The 20,437-nt window shown below is 38.2% G+C and overlaps 1 protein-coding gene across 3 annotated transcripts; it reads right to left on the reverse strand.

Moving 5' to 3' along the window:
• Positions 1–552: 552 nt before the first annotated feature.
• Positions 553–20,423, reverse strand: USP16 (ubiquitin specific peptidase 16). Of its 3 annotated transcripts, none has more exons than XM_018076991.2 (18): positions 20,292–20,423; positions 18,017–18,115; positions 15,667–15,848; positions 14,943–15,046; positions 12,478–12,581; positions 10,529–10,707; positions 9,529–9,621; positions 8,698–8,828; positions 8,264–8,351; positions 7,644–7,722; positions 6,700–6,791; positions 5,926–5,982; positions 4,812–4,979; positions 3,542–4,211; positions 3,181–3,275; positions 1,916–2,002; positions 1,483–1,639; positions 553–866 (listed from the first exon to the last, which is right to left on the reverse strand). In XM_018076991.2, the coding sequence occupies exons 2-18, from the start codon at positions 18,075–18,077 to the stop codon at positions 742–744; spliced, it is 2,472 nt and encodes an 823-aa protein (XP_017932480.1). In that variant the 5' UTR covers positions 18,078–18,115; positions 20,292–20,423; the 3' UTR covers positions 553–741. The 3 variants fall into 3 exon arrangements, with proteins under 3 accessions (XP_017932480.1, XP_017932478.1, XP_017932481.1); XM_018076989.2 differs by having other exon boundaries at positions 10,529–10,710; XM_018076992.2 differs by lacking the exon at positions 1,916–2,002 and having other exon boundaries at positions 10,529–10,710.
• Between the last annotated feature and the right edge of the window lie 14 nt (positions 20,424–20,437).

Here is a 20,437-nt window from a genome sequence, read left to right on the forward strand (position 1 = left end):
GAAAAATGCACTGAATGTAAGCAGCTGCTGTTCTAACATGCAGGAGCCAAGATTTTATTTACATCAAAGTCAGCATGAAGCCTAGCTTGTGGAGAAGTGAACTTGAAAGTTACAAGTCACCGCAGGACTAGTTTTCCTAAGCCTGCAGTGCAGAAAGAGCTACACTGGACTACCTGTACTGAAAGGGAGAGAGAGGCAAGTGCTGAGCCTTGCCAAAACACCAGCACAAGAATTCTTAGAGAGTCTGCAACTTGAGGGCTCCTTCACTGGACATAAACCAACAGTGGAAAGGGAGCTGACGCTACAGTTTTCTCTAAGATGTGTAGGAAGAAACAGCTTCTTATGCTTGGAACCCAGGTCTGAAAAACACAGGGAACACATGATGGCCAAGACAACTATAGTTCAAAATTATAGCTGGTCACTTTAAAATGAAAAAACTGCTGACCAAGATTTATAGCATCTGCAGGAAACAAAAAGGAGCAGTTGCTTGTCTATGTCAACACCCAAATTACTGAATGGAAGCTCAAAGCTGTAATTTTGAGAAAAACTTTTATTGAAAAGTAGTGAAAACACTGGAAAAAGTATAAGTTAACCACTTGTCAGTGTGTTTAAGAAGCATAAAGTGAATTCCTGTTGTATACAGTAGCTCCAACACATTAAAAACATGATTTGCAAGTCTCTGCCTTCGCTCAGACCACCTGAAGAAGGTGACTGCACACACAAGAAGCTTCTTCTGCTGAGTCACAGCAGCCGCTCATAGAACAGAAGATAGGCTTGTGAGCTCAGCACTTTGGATGCAGAGACAGCTTGTACGTGGGTATCGCTGATGTGGAACCACTGCCCTTTGACTGGTTCAGTTTCTAAAGCTGAGAAAGGAAAAATTAAGGAGTAAAAAGTTATTACAAAGAATTAAAACAATTCTACTATGGTTCTTTAGTAAGAATTGTAGAGTTGAATTACAGAATCTTTAAGGTTGGAAAATACCTCCGTGATCATCAAGTCCAGCCTTTGACTGATTATTGCCTTGTCAGCTGGACTGCAGCACAGTGTCATTTCTTGGATCACTTCAAGGGATGGTGACTCCACCACCTCCCTGGGCAGCCCACTCCAATGATTAACCACCCATTCAGCGAAGAAATTCTTCCTCATATTGAATCTGAACCTTCCCTGGTGCAACTTGAGGCCATTTCCTCTCATCCTGTCGCTGGTTGCCTGAGAGTAGAGGCTGACCCCCACCTGGCTACAACCTCCTTTCAGGCAGTTGTAGAGAGTGATGAGGTCTCCTCTGAGCCTCCTTTACTCCAGGCTAAACAGCCTCAGCTCCCTCAGCTGTTCCTCATACAGCTCCATCAGCTTTGTTGCCCTTCTTGGAGCATGTACATGCCGTGGCAGGGGATTGGAACTAGATGATCTTTAGGGCTCCTTCCAACCCTTCTGTGATTCTGTGAGTAATAATATGTAAAACATTTCTAATGATTTTACCTTGAGGAGATTGTCCTCGAAGGACGAGATCAGAGAGGTGGTTGTTCATAGTTCTCATTTTAACATAGGCAGTGTAGTGCCCAGACCTCATTGTTCCGCTGTGTTCAACAACTCCATAGAGAGAGTACAATACCTTTGTATCCCCTTCAGCCACGTTCTAGAAAAGCAGAAGTTTAGCTATGTCAGTCAGGTACTGGGTTTTGAAGAATGTAAGCTGATTTGTTTGCTGATGAAATGGAAGCTGGTCATTACAGATTCAGGCAAGCACGACAGCTATGATCAGCGCAGTACACCGACTCGAGTACAAGTTATCTGGTATTACCACACAAAATAACAAGCTTGACAAGCATTCTACAAAGATTCTGCTAATCAGCTTCATTGTGAAAGCACATTAGAACATGTGAAAGGATAATCTGATTGTTTTCCCACTTACTTTACATTTAGCTGTGCAGAAAGGAGCCAAGTCTATCACTTCTGGAAACTTGATATGCCTGTTAACCTTCTGCAGATTAAATCCAGCCTTAAACAGCCAAAGTAGAGGAAAACCCCATAATGTTAAAATGGAGCATATTAAAACCATGCTTAGTTACTACATGTTTCAGGTTAACGTTTCAACAATACAAAATTAGTTTTACATTACACAAAACTGGGAAAAAGCAACATTTTTATTTTTTTTTTCCTCCAGCGTCCAATTTTCCAGCATTACCTCCTTGCCCCCACATGCTGCACTGGAGCACAAGTTAAGACGGCTCTTCAGCTCACTCTTACATTAACTTAATGGTAGCAAAAGTGGAAAAAGAATCAGCTCCAATGTACTTCAGTAACTATGAGTAACTCTTGATTCTCAGATACTGTAACGTGCCTGAGGATCTAATCTTACAGCATCAAAAGTGATGCAACTTGTGCTCCCACCTTAATCAAACAATTGTTCAGTATCAAACTGGAAAAACAAAATAGATGATGACAAATGTTATTTTCTTCATATTACAGTCTCTTGGAATAGGCTACACATTTCCATTTTCTATATGAAATTGTTTTTCATCTAATTAAAGTTGCCTCCCCTATTTTTCAATTATCTTGTCCTAAACACCAAACGATTTTAAATTTAGAAGAGGCAGTACTGTCTCCCTTTCCTCCTTCTCTCTTGAAAAGCTAAAACTCTAAAATTTTTTTCTACAACTTGGGAATAAAGAGGTAAGGCACTTTACTTCAGTGTCTGTATATAAAACTTAAATTGCTTTGCTTTCCTTTCCTTCTCCCCTCTGCCCCTTACAAGGCTTAGAATCCTCTCTTTTCCACTTCTGCCAACTTATTTGTTGCACTTATTTAGTAAGGGATCATATTCTACCTATACCTACTGAAATGTAAGAGTCCAGGAATTGCTGTAATAGTAGGAAACCATTAGTGCTAAGATGCTGCTTGATACAGTAAGCAATAAGAAAAATGAGGAAATACGTTGTAAATAAGCTCACAAAACAGTGTTTTCCAGTTAATTAAGGGAATATCTTTCAGGAAAACACACCCTAACACCTCAGAGACCATAAAACCCAATGCTGCACACCAATGCCTTCCAAACTGGGAAAAAGACCAAAAGTTTAGGGAAATAAAACTATTAGCATATTTTCAAATTGAGCTAGTACTACGTGCATGTATACATATTAAACTGATACTATATACCTACATCAGCCTGGTACTTACGTGCTGAAACCTCTTTAAGTGAAGAGTTAAAATTGGAGGAGCAAGAGAGATTAGCATCTGTTTTTTGGCATTAGTATAAACATATTTCTTTTCACCTGCAGAAAAGAAAAACCACCATTGATTAACATCAAAACAAATGTTACAGCAAGAATTCCTTTAATTTCACTATATAAACTGTTATAATGTCATCTACTACAACAACTGAGAAGCTGAACATTCCCCTTTAACATGATGAACTGTACAATGAAAGTAGACAAAGTTATAAAGACACCACTTTAGGAGTATTCCCACCACCCTTACCCACCCAAACAGTGGATAGGAACATATTTAAAGTTTTCTTTTAAAAAATAGTTTGTCATACTTTTTATGTTGTTCTTTGGTCCACAGTGTCTTTGTGTACATACATCACACAGTAGTTTATTGGTCTCAGTAAGTGTTTCATTACGGGTAAATTGATACAAACAGTGATGGATTGAACCTTCTTCTGGGTTCAGGTCTTCCCTGTTTGCCAGAGTACAAAATGCCATTTCGGGATCTTCTGTCGATACTTTGCATGTCTTGTTGAGAACAGTCTGAAGGTCATCTAAGGTACTCATATCAGAGTCATTGGCAGCCAAGTGTAGTTTTGCAAAGTCAGTAGCAAGCTCTTCCTCATCTGCATTGTCATCATCCTTATCTTTCAAAGACAGGTTGTCAAGGCCATTGACAAACTTTATAGGAGAATCCAAGCCTTCCATAGGGAGATCCACGAGACATTCATTTTCTACACACTCTTGTTCTGGCTTTCCCGTATTTTCATGCATGCTCTGAACTTCCGTATTATTTCCCTGTAGAGTCAACTCTTTTTGAGTTAAGCTGTGATCTTTGCACTCATCTGATGATTCCTCTTCTTTCTTCGTATCAAGAGTTTCAGAGCTAATTTCTGTCTCTGATTCTTGGTTATACTCAACATCTATCTCTGACTGTCCAGTTGCACACAGATCTGTCAAGTGAAGCACCTTTCCTTGAAGTTTTTGCTGGCGGCGCTGGCTCTGCACATTTGAATACATAATATAAAAGGGTACAAAACCCACAGTAAGTATAAATTACATTTAACCTTTCTTACCACTTCTTGATCAAATTTTTAGTGGCATGCCATAGATGCACAAGGAAGGAGGAGGGGAGAATAAACTATGATTTAATGATCAGGGGTGATCAGTTCCACCAATACTGAATTTATCCTCACTGAGATATAGTTCCCACTGCTCCTTTTTACACAATATCATCAAAATACAAATATCGATCCACCTGCTATCTTCCTGATCCTTTCTTATGTCTGTATTCTAAAGTTTTGTGAATATTCTTACAATCAATGACTGGAAAACAGCTGTCTGATACCAATTAAGGCTACTTCATACAGGCAAACAAATCCAACATTACTCTGGATATTAGGTCATTCCTAGCACAGCAGTGCTTAATAGAACATATAACTTCTTAACAGCAAAGATATAGATATAATTGGTCTTTTTGGTTGTGCATTTGAGTGAGGAGAAATTCTAAGTTGTCTCCTCCTTCATCTAAACTAAGGGAGCAAAAATAATTGGTTTTAACAGAAATTGCAAGCACAAAGTGAAATACTCATCAAAACCAACCTTGGCTTGTTTTTTGGCCTGTTTCTTTGCTTTTTTCTGAAGGTGCTTACTTGTACCAGAGGGCTCATCTTTCTGCTTAAGGTAATGGTCATTGATTTTATCCTCTTCATCTTCAGATTCCTTTTCTTTGTTTTTTTTGATGTTTTCTCTCTTTGTAATTTTTACTTTCTATAAAACCCAAAAAGCCACGAAACAACCACAGAATTAGCGATGTTACTGTCCCAAATAACAAACTACTATTCCAAAGAAAACTGTAGGGATGAGATGTTATCTGAGTTTTCAGCTCAAGATACAACATTCTAATGATATAACATACAACTTACTCGCCCCCTAATGTTTATGAAGGAGTGTCTCACTCCAGAGGGGGTCCATGTGAAACAAGGACTTGCAGAATGAAACAGTATGTATAATTAAGGCTATCAAGGGCCAAATTCTGAACCTGTACGGGGGCAACATAATGTTTGCCTCTGGCAGATGTCGTTAAAGAACTGAAGAGTAACATTTTACACAAGTGGAGACATCTTCAGTTGAAGTGCCTGCCACAGAATTTGTTTGCTTCTGCTAAAGTGAAATTTGTTTGTGGCAGAAGACACGTGATCCCTTTGGCTGTAGGGGTTTCATTTCAATATTTACTCAGTAACTTCTGTGTGAGCAAGTGCTACACAACAAATCTGAAATATTACATATACAGATTATCAATGCAAAACAAAGCAAATCAAGTCTTTTGAGTGTCTGGAGACTGATCAAATTAAATAATATTGATCAAATAAGTATTCACATACTATCCTATCAACGTTTCTTAACTTTATTCCATAACCTGAATATTAGGAGAAGTGTTCTTGGACTCAGTGGAGAAAAATGGATGAAAAAAGTGGAAAAAAACCTCAAAGCATTCAAGCAACCTGTGTGATTTTCCAGACACAATTATGAGCCACAACTTACAGGCATTTACATGGCACTTACAGGCACTTACAAGATAGTTTGCAAAAGAGACTTCTAGAAAGATGCTTGAATTGACTCCCTAATGATTGTATAATAAAAGTGTTTCATATAAGCAAAAAAAAAGCCAAAGTGTTTCATATAAGCCAAAAAGCAAACATGTACAATTTCTTACCTGAGCATCTAGTACAGGAAGTGACAAATCAAGGAAAGACTCACGAACCAAGGATACCTTTAAATGAATAATCAAGAATCCAATTTAATTCTGTTTGGAAGCAGCTGGCTTGCTGTCAATAGGCTTATGTGCACGTTCACATTCATGTCCTGCTTTCACTTGTGCAGACAAATGTAAAACACAGCTCATCTACCTTCACAAATGACCAAAATCTAGCAGTTCCATTGCCACAGAAATAAGCAAGAAGTATTTTTACAAATTTCAGTGGTCCAGAATGTGAGAATGCACCTTAGGGTCTAAGAGATTGATAGCTGCAATCTATCATGATATCTACCCAGCCCACTTACTAATACCCTCAATTACTTAATTATATCCTCCCAGTAAAGCCTTCTTAACTTCGCCAATCCCACGGTCATTTCAGGGTGGGAAATGATGAAAAAAGGAAAGGGCTCCTGACAGCATATTCCTGGTAGCAGAAAAATTCATTTGCTCTACAGTTTGTACTGGCAGGAAAGTGTTCACTGGGAATCTAAGAGGGAATTGTTCTGGCAGAGGCAGCTTGTTGTTGCTGACCTCTTGTTCTGGAAGGCTTTTGAAAAGAACTGAAAGATTAGCTTTATAACAGAAGGAAAGAAAGATTCCATCCAAATCATGCCCCTTTTTGAAAAGCATGCAGCTAGTCAGCTCTCATCTCTACAGACAATCACTTTGAAGCTCTCCTGCAGATTACACAATATTATACTCTAGGCTTTTCAAAGTGGACAGTTTACTTACAGTTCTGCATTCCTCACACATAATTGTGCTGGTTAATTCTCCACCAAAGATTCGATCTACAAAACTTTGTATTCCATTTTTCTTTTCATATTCTGAGAATTAAAAAAGTATATAGTAAAGTTAATACAATATATTGGCAGCCAATTTCATTATGGCATACCAAATTAAAAAAAGAGAATACAACATGTGTATAATGTGTATAATGGAACATGTTGGCCTGTTTTAGTTTCCTCAGGACAGCAAGTACAGCAAGATTCTTAAATTAACCATCTTTTGTATATCAAAGGAAGGGAGGGAACACATTTGCAGAAAACAGCTTGGTTAAACCAACACCTTTACCACTTTCTCCACTTTAGATGCATTTACCTATTTTCTCAGAAGTACTGCATCCCAGTAAGAATTCCCGTTTTCTCTCAAGAGTTAGCAACTATCTGAACTTAAAAAACAAGCACCAACTTCTGTCTCTATAGGCACATGACAAGCAAAACCAATTTCCTCAAGCTGTATTTTCAGAGTAGCACAGAGTCTGCATTTAAATTTTCTCTTCATCCTAAGTCATGTCAAAAAAGTTTAAAAATTCTTCTGTTTGCTGTTCGGGGGTTTTTATACCACTGTTGAGTAACAGTTATTAGGGGTAGCATAAATTACATTCACATGCTAATATTTTAATTTAATGATTAATCACTACCCAAAAATAATGTACGATGCCTACAGAATCAACTCTCTCTTATCCTGTTACAAAGGAAACGCCACCAAGTTCAGCAAGAGACTTAAATATAGACTGAAAATATTGAGCCTCATATTCTAGATACACACATATTCAGGAGGCATAAAGTTATACAATTAAACATGTATCTTTTAGTTGATACTATTAATGTTACTTTATATACTTCAGCAAAACAGAAGATTTTACATATTACTGATGTTGTGATAATTTATTTCACCTTTAATTTTCTTTTTAAGTTCTTCTTCATTTTGTTTGTTAGACTCAGTCAATGCCTTCAGTATTCCAACACTTATTTGCTGAAATTTAAAAAAAAAAATACACACTGTAAAATTTCCTAAATTTATTCAGTTAACCACTTCACTTTACGAAATGTTTCAGAGGGAGGAAAAATAATAATCTTCACCAATTAAGAGAATCGATACAAACCCCACAAATATCTGCAGAGACACAAAATGGTTCCTGCAGATATTAAACAAAATAATCATCTGGCTTGCAACCATAATGTTCCAAATAGTATGTAAGAAAATCAGTCTAAGGATGAAATACTTGCCCAAACTAAAACTGGCAAAAAAAAAATAAAATGATGGAATTTCCACAAGTGCATTTCAGAAATTAAGACAAAAAGACACTTTACGGTGACTACACATACTCCAAACCCACTTTTTCTGAGGGTTCTCTTTGCTAATCTGCTTCAAATAAGTGCTATAGGCAGCACAACCACTCTACAGAGGCTGATGTATCTCAGTAAGAAGGTTCTTTCTCCCCTCAGCAGAGGGGAAAGTCTGGGTCTGGGGTATGGAGAAGAAACGTATGCACAACTGTGAAATTAGCACTCACCTGGATTTCTTCTGCTCTCATTCCATCAAGTAAGTAACGAAGCAATTCATGACTGTCTTGCTGCTGATAACCTTTAAATCGTATTGCTCTGTTAAATGAAAACAGAGATAAACAAAGCAAGACCAACTCACACCAGGCACACGAGGACGAAGTCTTCATAATGTATGTATACAAAAACAACAAGTGTCTACATATGGTATTTTCTAAAAATACAAAGCCAAATAATCACTATATGTCATTGAATATCTTTCATTTTACTGCTGTTCATTTATATTTTGCTCTTTATTCTCTTCTGTCAAAGCTTTTTAAGTATTCTACAAATTTTATATGCTGTGATGTGAGCTCGTGTTAAAAAAAAAGGGAAAAAACTGACCATCTTTTAAACAACAAACTTTTTCATGGTCACTATGACATGCAATTGTACAGATACTCACTTTTTACAAACCTGAGCAAAAAGTTCCTTAGGAGTGACTACCCCTTTTTTTGTCTCTTGCATTTCTGTCAGAAACTGATGCATGGCTAATGTCAAAGGACATGGCTGATCTAGCTTTATCAGCTGAGGTTCCTGTTTGAAAGAAAAGCAACGGAGCTGTTTTGCCTTAATTTAGTGACTGATTCTTCTATAGTAAGTTTTTCCTTATGTAAACCCTTCAGTTTTTGAAAACTTTGTTGTAATATAGAATATACAAAATTCCAAAATGGCAATAAGTTAACCTGACAAAAACAACACATGGTTTATCATGAAATGATACCAAAAGTCATTAATTATGTATTGCTTAGTTCCAACTCTGGATTTCTTGCTTTTACTAGGAAAAAAACCCCCCAATTTCTTAAAAAAAAAGTGTGACCTTTCTTTCCCATCCAAATCCCTACCTGTACCCATCCAAATCCCTAACTGTAATGACAGGTGCATTATTTAAGTTAGTGCTACAGACATCCTCTAGTTTCCTATTTTGCATTTAGACAAATGACACTACAGTAAGAGTCACATATTGTCATCCTTTAAATAACTTAATCATAATGCAAGCACTTCTTTTACAACAACTAGTAGTTATTGAATCACTGCTCTTTCACTCTGAACAAAAAACCTCCACTGAATTCAGAAGCAGGTTTACAGAAGTCAATGGTGAAGTTCCTGCTGATTTTACCTCTTAATCTTGTTAGTATTTAGCTGAAACAGCTTTAAAATCCAGAGATAAGTATTGCTTTTTCCCTTAACAGACTGGAAGGTGGGGACAAACACTATGGAGGTCAAAGCATATTACCATGGATAACTCAGGTGACTCAATTTTAACTGTTGTACCAGGCATTTTAGCTTCTTTAAGCAGCTCCCTCAGGACTGGAGTTTGTGATAAATTCTGTAGAACATAAAAGACAGAAAGAGGTTGTTAACTGGGGACAACAGGAATTCCACTAGTCATGGAATTTGTAGCAACTAGATTAGCAGCAATTTATTTTTTCCCAAACACAGAACTAGAATTGTTAACTACTACTCTGGAATTTCCATACAGCTAATGAGACTTCCAAGTGCCTTCTATAAATTCCACTTTAAATTGCAGAAACTGTAAATCTGTTGTTTTTCTACAGATTGATCTTTTGACAAGTGTATTTACTAGTGCCTGTTTCTAAAAATCAAAAGATAAAGTGCAGTGTGGGTGGTTTAAAAAGCGTTTAAAAATAAATCAAAAGCAAACAGTTTACTAAAATCTGCAAGTAAAGCTTCAGTATCAAAGGCCTAAGAGCACAAGATCACATGTGAGTTTTAATACAGATCTTAGCTGAACAAGACACAAGATGGCAATGCATGCAACATGCTCATCCTGTTAACATTTACTTTTGATCTCCCGTTGCTGAGAGAGACATTTTTGTTTCAGTAAACACCCATGCTCTTGGAGTACTAATCTCATATTCTAAGAGGTCAGCAAGGGTGATGTGTCAGACTATTTCATATTTTTATTAAACTAGGAAGGTGGCATGCTTAATTATGTCAGTGAAAAATGCTGTCCCCTCACAGACAAGGCAGTTTTTTTTACTTCCCCTTAAAGCAAGTCTGAACATGCAGCTCCATTTCTATGAATTTCTCTGGGCCAACACACTATTTTTAGAAAGAACCCATCATTCTTGGCAGCTGAAAAAAATCACAGTCTAACTGTGTCGCTGTAAAATGCTGAGGTGGGGAGGTTGTTGTGGGCTTTTTCATTTTGTTTAGAGGTTTTTTTTCTATTCAAAGTTGTTTTTTTTTTAAAGTACCAATAACTTCCGTACCTGCATCACTGCATTAAAGAAACATGTATTCCCCAAGTTACTAAGTCCTTTCACAGTGACTTCCAAGTTAGTAGTTGAATGAGAATTTTCTTCTTTAAGCGAGACTTCTTTTTCTTGCTCATTTTTGCTGTCTTTTTCTACTTTTTTATTTTCAAGTTCTTTGTTCTCTTGCTGTTTTTCTACTGAAATAATTAAAAAAAACATATCACATATTAACTCACTAACAGGGAATAGGCTAGGAAAAGGTTATTATAGGCAGCAGCAATCTACAATGTTTAAAACTTACACATATGATAATTAATTCTGTAATTGTATAAGTGTAACAATACTGGTTTAGGTTCTAAAACTGTCTAGGTAACAGAAGTTAAAAAATAAACAGAACAAAACAACGACAACAAATACAAATCAAGATCCACCTGAAATGCCATTTCAGATTAGCATGCAAATTGAACATGCCTCTTGGCCCACGAGCCATTCATGCCAACCTCTGAAGCTCTGCAAGTCTCAATTTTCATTCCTGTGTCAAAATCACCTATGTTAGGGCTTTCTACAACATCCAACTGGCTTCCACCGTCAAAGCATTCTCATGTTCATTTTATATACACAGAAGGTTTACATTTTTAAGACACGTTACAAATATTACCCCCCAAATTACTTTAGTGTATTGCTCAAAGTTTCAATGACCTGTTTAATAAAAACACAAGGGGATTTCAGGCAATTTCCACAGTAACACCCGCACTTGTTCTGCCAGCCTGGCAGTCAGTGATTGATTAGATTTCTGATAAACAGGGCTATGAGTTAATATTAACTTTAAAATCAAGTAATGCCAGCTCAGAGAAAGCAAGGAAAACTGACAATACAATCTTTGGACAATGAAGAGATGGCTGGATAACAACAGATGGAACATGTGAAAGGGACAACAACTGCCTGTTGGTATTCATCTGTTTTCCAGTTCAAACCTGAGAAGAAAATTTTGGCAACTGATATAAAGTTCAAATATTAGATGTAGAGAAACTACGTGAGTGGGAAAGACTGACCACTCAAAAGATTCTGCTTCCTGTGGGAAAATCTCAGCTGCTTTCTGAACAAATTGAATTTGGAGACAACCACGTTGGCATTGCTGGATGTTTGTGATCCATTTCCCAAGGGGCGTGTGATTTCACCCAAGTGTAGGATGGTGTTGGAGTTTTTGAAAGCCATTTTTTACAGCACTTATTTTTATATGCAAATTCTTCCAAGTTTTCTAGTGAAAAGTTGTACAAAACAATTTTTTTTGCCATTGTGGAAACTGTGGGGTTTTGCTGGGTTTGTTTGCTTTTAAACAACCATGTTTTACAGAAAGACTGCAGGCTAAACACAGTATTTAATAGTTCTGAAAGCACTGCAGTTGCCTATTCTAAATGTACAGACCCTGTGAAAAAACCTCTTGTGTACTCCTTCCATTGGGAAATGTGCTGCAACAGGTGGAGACTTAGTCATTCTAGCTGATACATTCACAAGTACCTAGAAAAATACTTAAGAAAAATCAAATAAAATTATCCTTAAGCAATGACAATTTTTCTTTAGATCTCAAGAGAGACTGAGTGACACTGATGAATAAACACAGCATGGTTAAGTACTGGAAGTCAATTCCATATTCACAGAAAAAGTGAATGTCATTCTTTAAAAAGTCACAGTAAAACTGTCTTTTTTTCCTCCTGTTCCTGTATGTCTTATCTGTAGAAGTTTAGGGGACACTGAGCAAAATCTTGATCCAATTAGGTCCATGAGCTAGGACATTACTTACGCTATCAGAATTGTGACGAAAAAGGGGGAAAAAAAGGGAGAAAAAACTTTTTCCTTTACCCTAAGGTGCTAAATCTAATTTAGTGTAAATTCTGGATTTACAGTACTGTCTCCTACATTTAGCATACTTTCTGATTTACTGTATCTATACTACAATTACTTACCTGGACGTGATGAGTCAATACAAACTTGTTTTCTAACAAAATCCACAGTCTGGCCCAATTGGGTTGAAGTTTTATACGGAACTTCATTATCACATATGTAGCACCTGCCTCCGCCGCCCCCAAAAGAAAAACAATTAATGCTATTTTTTTCTGTTATTTAAAAATCCTGAACTATTTGCTTGTTTGATGTGATTCATTATACAAAGTTATGAAATTAGAAGATTTAGTTTCAGATTTAGAAGTCTTAGAGAAGAGTTCAATCTACTTCTGATCATGAAAAATAAAATGTTTAAAAATTATCTGTAGTAAATTATTTCGGTGACTGGTGGTTGCAATTTACAAATATAAACTAGACTCTGAAGAGATGTGCTTAGAAACCTCACTGCCAGAAAACTTAAAGGAAAATAAAAAATTTTGCCCCAAATCAAGAAACTAAGATATCGGTCCCTAAAGGAAATGACTTAGGAGTGTTACGGCATGGAAAAATATTCTGAGTATTCTAGCTAAGCAAGTACTTAGTTATATTTAAATTGGATCAGAAATAAATCAGTGTCCACCACTAGACCTGTGGACTTTTATTTGCTCTTCTTTTGCTGGTACAAACCCTATTTGTCTCTTTGTGAGCAAAGAAGTGCATGGTTAGGTCAGTAATCTGCTTTAAACAAAATTGTGAGACAAGCTGCAGTGGTAAAGACTCAAGAAGGGTAAAGTTCTGCCAGAACACACACAGCTGAAGGAGTTTTACATATATCAATTTTGTAGTTCAGCTCTTTGAGGAGGTAAAAAAAAGTACTGAAGAGACTACAAATACTTCTGCACTTTGGAACATACCACTCACAGTTCTTAGGTACAAATCATTCAGCAGATTTCAGGATTACCTTAAGTCAGATTCAATTTTCTGATATAAAAAGCAGGAGAAGTCTGCAGCAAAGTGCTTCCCTAGCATTAGCTGCAATCTAGCATCCCTGGCATTAGCTGCAATTGTCATATTTCTTCATATCTCATTAAAAAAAAGTGGCTCAACTTGTGGATCCCTGATTGTATATCTATTGTCTGGTTAACCATAAAAATAGGCATTCTCACTCCTGGAATAACAAATGATAAGTTACTTCCATGGGCAGTTTTAACATCATAAGCCTTGATCTGTCAAAAAATTTGTAGGTAACCTTGAAAGAATCGAGGGATTGGAAAAAGTTTTGTTAGCAATGGCTGCTTGACCAACAGGGCAAAAACACAAGTAGATCCAACTACTGTGCCATACTAGCACTGAAAATGTGTACAACAGCACTTATAAATGCAAAAGAGCAGAACACTCCTCTTCCTCTCCAAGCTTAAAACATTTCTTTTAACTGTTTATAGGTATTATTCATATCCAATTTGAACCATGTATGCATGCACACCATAGAGAGATTTATTCACATATTCATATCATTAATAAAAGCAAAAGCAGTTTTGATCAGAATTTATGTACTAGGCCCACTGTGTGTAATATAGTTTTTGACTGTTTTGATTTACAACAATAACTTATAGCCAATATATCAATCTCTGAATCATTTCTTGGGCAACTTTGTACAACCAAGAAATTCTAGGAGGAAGCAAAAACATCCTCCTTTGACAACTTCCTCTCATGCACAAATACTTTGATTAAAAACAGGGGAAAAAAGCACTTAAAGCCCCACAATTTTAACACTAATTTAAATTTGCAAAAAGAATTCAGTAGTTCATTAGTAATATATGTTATTAATAATGTCCCTTTTCATTCCAAAGTTCAATACACGTAAGTGCTAAATATGATCAAGTAAAACAGGTAATGTTATATAAAATGAACATAATGACAGATACTAAATCATCAAACAAAGTTACTAAGCAAAATGAAAACTCTTTACATCAGGTACAGTACTTCTGTAGCATAGTTTAGAAAATTAGGGTTCCTCCTTCCATATAGTGATGTATAATTCCTTTTAAGAGAAGGAAATACTGCCAGGGAGATGGATTTTGTATTGCTTGATTCAGTAGCATTTTCTAATTCTACAGCTGTGCTTCCTGACTACATGTGATATCAAAAAATCATATTTACTGAGAAAATAAAAGTAAGTTTCTCAGTAAGTGCATATCAGAAAGAACCTTCTCCCAAGGTCTAAAGTTATGATTTAGAGCTACATATCAACATTTGTTTCCATTTGTCAGGATTCTGACCAAGTAAAAGCAGTAAAATATGAAGTCAACCACATTTACTAATTGGTCTATTTCAGCCTTGATTATGAAAATTTTCTAATTATAAATTTTACAAGAAAATAACATTTATTCTGCAAATCTCAGCAAAGACTGCTGGGACTTATGCGTATGGAAATACTTTAATATACACCTAGAGGTAAGTCCTAGAATTCACAAAAAAAAGGACAAATTATAACCCAGCCTCTGTTGTCCTTCAGCTATGTCTTTTAAGTGTCACCTGACAAACTCACCACACACTCCAGTTGTCCAAACTGAGAACCAAACAGTGGGGATCTGATCTTGGCTTTTCATAATGCTTTAAAGCATGCTGGTCTGGAGAATTTCTGTCACAACCCTACAATGTTGACAACCAGAAGTGTCACAAAATCCAGCTGACAATCAATGAAACATACATAAAGTCACAGTATAAACAAAGTTCAAAATTAATAGTTTAATTATGTTAAACTAATTAGGATCAACAGATGGGTCTCTATGAGTTATTTCTGCAGATAGAAAGGCAATTTACTATAAAGCTGCTCTCGGACTGAACATTTAATTTACAAATTTCAGTTTGAACACCTGAAAGAACGAAACAGAACAAAACCCTCTTCAGGATGCAGAGTTCTAAGTGTAATGAATTACTGTGAGCAATAAGATCTTACTGTAAAAAAATCACAAATTAGGAGCATTTTTACTTTCTCAGCAAAATAATTTGAACTTTCTAGGAAAACAAGTCCTTAAGATGGTGTTTTAGCCTTAAGCTTGCTAAATGCCTTTGTGCCAAGCTTTCAAGTACTTCATTTGACATTTAGAGCAGACATTTTTTTAACTACACTACAGCATACAAAATCATTTAGGTAGCAACACCTTTAAAATAAAAAAAGAAAGAATATTAGAGTTTAATTAGAAGCTCTCTTGTTCTACTATGTTATGAGACTCTGAAAGATATTAAAACAGATAACCAACAAAAGATACCCTATGTCCACATTTTAGGCATAACCATATTGAAGGGCCTTCATCAGTCTCCTCCTCCTCAGACTTCTCTTGTGTCTTATTGTCTGCCTTGCAGTCCTGACAAACATGCCATTCCACGTTCAGCAGTGCCTTTTTCAGATGACCTTGGTCCAATCCTTTACGAATATGCTTGCATGTAGGTTCTACAAAATAAAAAGCACAAGAAGGATGTAGGTATCATAACAAATGCAAATGTTAAGGACACAGGCAGCAATCCAGAAGTTAGGATAGTCTTTCTAGAGTCAAAGAAACATTGACAATTTATCAGATGTATCAGAAAGAAACCCTTTATTATCCTCATTCAGAATCTGGGGATACTGTTGCTGCATCCCAAACTATTGTATTGCTAAAAGTATCCCTCAGAGTTACATCTAGTTAGAGGAGTTGACAGAACTTTTGGATACACACTTACCTAGTATGTCAGGCTTTTATTATTGTGGTGTTATGATTCCCAAACCTCCCATGGAGCAGCCACAGCCCACTACCACAGTTTCCCATCACCAAGGCCGCACCTGCCTGTCTTACAGAAGTGGAGATTATGGAGTCTCTGCTTCCAGCTGAGCTGCCTCAGTGAAATTATGCAGCAGATTATGGTAAAAAAAGAATGGCAGTCATAGTTCTCGTGCTGTTATCACTTTGCACTGCAATACTACAACCTAACTGCACCTTCTGGGCCTGGTGTGAACTCCATCTATTTAACCAAACTTTGCTAAGAACGATTACACCAAGAACAGGCATCTGTTGCTAAGAGCCACTTTCAGGAGTTTAACTATCTTATTTCTTCCTGTTTAATTTTTCAAGTTGTCGGTTACATTTCTGCAAAACAGCTATTGACAAGAATTGTACCACTGTCTGCATAATTAAGCTGTCTTAAGTCCTGTACTTTGAGGTATTTTTATTGCTCAGATAGTGTAACAGCTCTGAATCCATCTTTGTTGAGGATCCCATGCAAGATTACAGCCTCAAAATAGCAAACTGGTGCAAATTTTGGACCTACAGTTCTGTTCCTGTCCAAGATTACAGGATTTTAGCACAGTGCAAATGCTAGCCAACAAAATACAAATACAGATATTTTGATGCATTCTTTAAGCCTTTTAAAAAACACAAGCTTCATCTACAAAATTTTTAAAAAGAAACCCAAAACTTTTGTATTTTGCCAACTACTATTACAGTTGAATTATTCATAATAAGTTTTAGTTTCTTTTGTGGCTTTACAGAACTCTGTCATGGTAAAATAAGCTATTTATAGCCAAAGAGGTGAAATGCCCTCAGCAATGACACCATAACTGATCTCTCTGCTGGAAAAGAAGAGGAACCCTTACAGCACACATGGATCTAGACTCCAGGAAACAAATAAAAAACCCCAAAACCCCAAACCAACACTCCCCAGAAACCCAAACAACCAAACCAGACAAAAGCAGCTAAAAAAGCCTTTCCCATCGGAGACAGAAGCTACCCAAAGAAGACCAGGACACCGAGGAACACAAAGTACAGTAGATTTGAATTTAAACAGGCCATCACACCAAGCCTCCTGGCTGAACTTGTAAGTGCACTCTCTCACAGATAAATCAGCATGGCTCAATTCACTGCCCCAGTCGGGATCAGTGAGACAGATGAGCAAGATGCAATCTGTGACCTGGCAGACAAGGTGGTAGAAGAGAACGCTACACAGCACAAGGAAAAACAAAACCTACAATAGCCAGGGTAAACAAGATAAATTAAATTTCAAGACGGGGTGAGATCAAGTAGAGCTAGAATAAAATTTACTCTTTGGGATTAGGAACTATTAGGAACAGAAGGAAAGGAAGATATTTAAACCAAAATTCTCTATGACTAGAGAGCTGAGCTGTCCAGGGTCAGTACTAAATTAGCAGCTACAATAAAGACAAATTATTTCACAGAAAATACTTCAATCACAGCCCTTATTGCTAAAGCAAGAATCTTCTGTAACAACATTTTCATTAGGAGAATGCTACTTAAGCCTTAAGCTTAACAGCTGACCCTACAAATCCTTTATATTTTGAGAAATTTTATACAATCTGTGTATCAGTAAAGAACTGTGTGTCTGAGTTTCCTAAAAGCTAGAAAACAATATTAGTTTTCAAGATGAGATTATTATTTTCTAGCATACTTAGAAAAGTAGCAACACGTTTCTTGTTAGACCTCAGTTTCAATTTAAAAAATCCACATTTTGTAAATGAGACTTCAAGGACAGTGACTAGTGTAAAGGCTTTCTAATATTAACCAGCTTTCAAGCCTTCTTTGAGGGTAAAAAACCATTAGGTTCACAGACTTCTCTGGGGAAACATACTCAGTATATCTGGAGACTCATCAAACTGTGCAGTTTTGCCTTTGATGCGTTTCTTTCCCATATTTGTAGTCTGTAATTGTTCTTAAAATGAAGAGTGACCTAGGAAAGAAAAAATAATAAAATTAGAAAGTAATTTTGGCTTTACTTGTTCATTGCTACGCAAGTTATTTCTATGGCTAAGCTGTCCCTTGAGGTGAACTAACTTGCCTTGATTTGACATTTTCAAAAGAAAAAAAATAGTAATTATATTTTAACATGAAACAATTGTAGCTGTTCTACAGACAAGATCACAGTGTGAATTACAAAACCCAAATGATTGACAATCTTAAGTCAAAAGCATTGCACAAACCGAGAAGATTGGAAACTTTAGTATCAAAAATACTATGACTCGTTAGGATTTGTACTCTAACTAATAACAACACAGGGATTTTATGAAAAAGAACTGGTTTTGTCCCAATTGAAGTTATTTGCAATTACAATCTTTCTGTTTTGTTTATTGCAAATTCCTTGTGCCTTTGATGAAGTCTGACACATGCAAATACTCTAATATAATTGAAAATACACAGATGACGGGAGTTCCAATTTTTTAATTTCTTCACTGGGAAAGATTTATCATCACCTTCCCCACACATCAAGCAAATAATTCAGATGAGTCTGTTATTTGCTATGCCTGTAGACTCTTCTCAACAAGAGTGATCTACCACTACAGAAACCTAAACCAAATGCTTGGCTTCAAAAAGGTGGCTACTGCACATATGGTAGGACATTTTTAGTTTCTAGTCTGTAGGCCCTGTACTAAGGATCATCCAAAAAGCTCAGGTAAACTTAAAACTCGACATATTCTATACAATGACAACAAGGAAGCCAAAAGGGTTCCAAATGAAGTCTCTGCAGTCTTTGCAGGCTAGCCTAACCCTGCAGTCCACCCTTCACCCAGCACTAAATCTGACCTGTATCAGCCCGTCCTTTCAAACCCCTTTCTTAGCTCATACTCGGCAGCACACCAGCCACAGAGCACAGCTGCCGGCTCGCAGTGGTCACAGCCAAAAAATGAAGCCACACCAAGAGAATCAGAGAGAAACTAAGCGGGGAAGAGCTTAGGCATGATACTCACAGACGACTTTTTTAATGAAAAGCCTTTTACAAACACGTTTGCATGAGCATGTGTACGTGAGCATGCTCTTAGGGCAGATGACCCAGTTGCTGATGGACAGACATTTCATTAAGGGCAGAATTATCAACTTTTGCAACTTAGCATTCGATTAGTTCACAAAAAGAAATGACAGTTCATCCAACAACCCTTCCCTAGACCACATTTTTCTGCAGAACCTACAATACGCACCTTATACGAACAACTTTTAATTGTTAAAATCCTTTCCAAATTGTCCTTGCTCCTGCCAGGAAGGTAGGACAGCATGACACGTGTAGCTATTAATTTAACCCACGCTGTGCCTGGGCAGACTTCTCTGACAGGCTCTGCACTAGCCCTTTCAGGGCACAGCCCTCACCATGAAACGTGCTGCACCGTCTAAACGACTAATACATTTTATTTAGTATTTTTTGAGATAAGATAGAGCAGTCTGCAAATGCGCACCTGCACCTGACACCCTGGCAAAACGCCCTCAGAGGCTCACCTGGGAGCCACCGGGGTGTGGCGGGGAGCAGGCTGGGCTCCGATGGCTCTGCCGGGCTCCTGTCGCCAGCCGACAGCCCGGCCCTGAGGGGAGCAGGTGTACCTTGTGGATGGGCACAGCCCGGCTGGGCATTCACCTGGGCACTCGGCACTCAGGTGAGTGCTCAGGTGGGCACTTGGTACTCAAGTGGGTGCTCAGGTGAGCACTCGGTATTTAGGTGGGCGCTCAGATGGGCACTTGGCACTGAGGTGGGCGCTCAGGAGGGCGCTGAGGTGAGCACTCGGCACTGTTGTGGGCTCTCAGGAGGGCGCCCAGATGTGCGCTCCGTACTCAGGTGGGCTCTCGGGCGGCCGCTCCGCCCGTCCCGTTCCGCAGCCCGGGGCCGACCCGCGCCCCCACCCCACGTGCACACCGCCCCACGCCGCGCGCCGCTGCCCCGCCCCGCCCGCTTCCCATTGGCCCGCGCCCGCCTCCCGCGCCATCACTGACAGGCACCGCAGCCAATCGGGAGAGCGCGTGTTCCCGGCCGGAGCCGTGGCTTGCGGAGAGAGCTCGCGCTGGGAGGAGGGAGAGAGGCCGCGGCAGGTAGGAGCGCGCGGGTAGGAGTGCAGCGTTAGCAGCGCGGGGCTCCCGTCCCTCACCTGCCGGTGCCGAGGGGCGAACAACTCGGTGGTGCATGGCTCCGTCTCGGGGCAGACGGCAACCTCACCTCATCCCCGCGGCGGGGCAGCGTCAACCGGCTGCCATGGGCGCTTCCGGCGCGCTGCATTGTGGGGCCGTGACGAGG

Source organism: Manacus vitellinus, unplaced genomic scaffold, assembly GCF_001715985.3.
Source record: "Manacus vitellinus isolate BGI_N305 unplaced genomic scaffold, ASM171598v3 scaffold_34_pilon, whole genome shotgun sequence".
NCBI classification, from domain to species: Eukaryota; Metazoa; Chordata; class Aves; order Passeriformes; family Pipridae; genus Manacus; species Manacus vitellinus.

Coding starts and splice junctions, on each gene's coding strand:
- USP16 (XM_018076989.2), bottom strand. CDS start 18,077: ATGGGAAAGAAACGCATCAAAGGCAAAACTGCACAGTTTGATGAGTCT. Junction 15,849..18,016: donor TGAGTCTCCAGATATACTGA/GTATGTTTCCCC, acceptor TTTATTTTGTAG/AACCTACATGCAAGCATATT. Junction 4,212..4,811: donor AGGCCAAAAAACAAGCCAAG/GTTGGTTTTGAT, acceptor TCAAATGTGCAG/AGCCAGCGCCGCCAGCAAAA.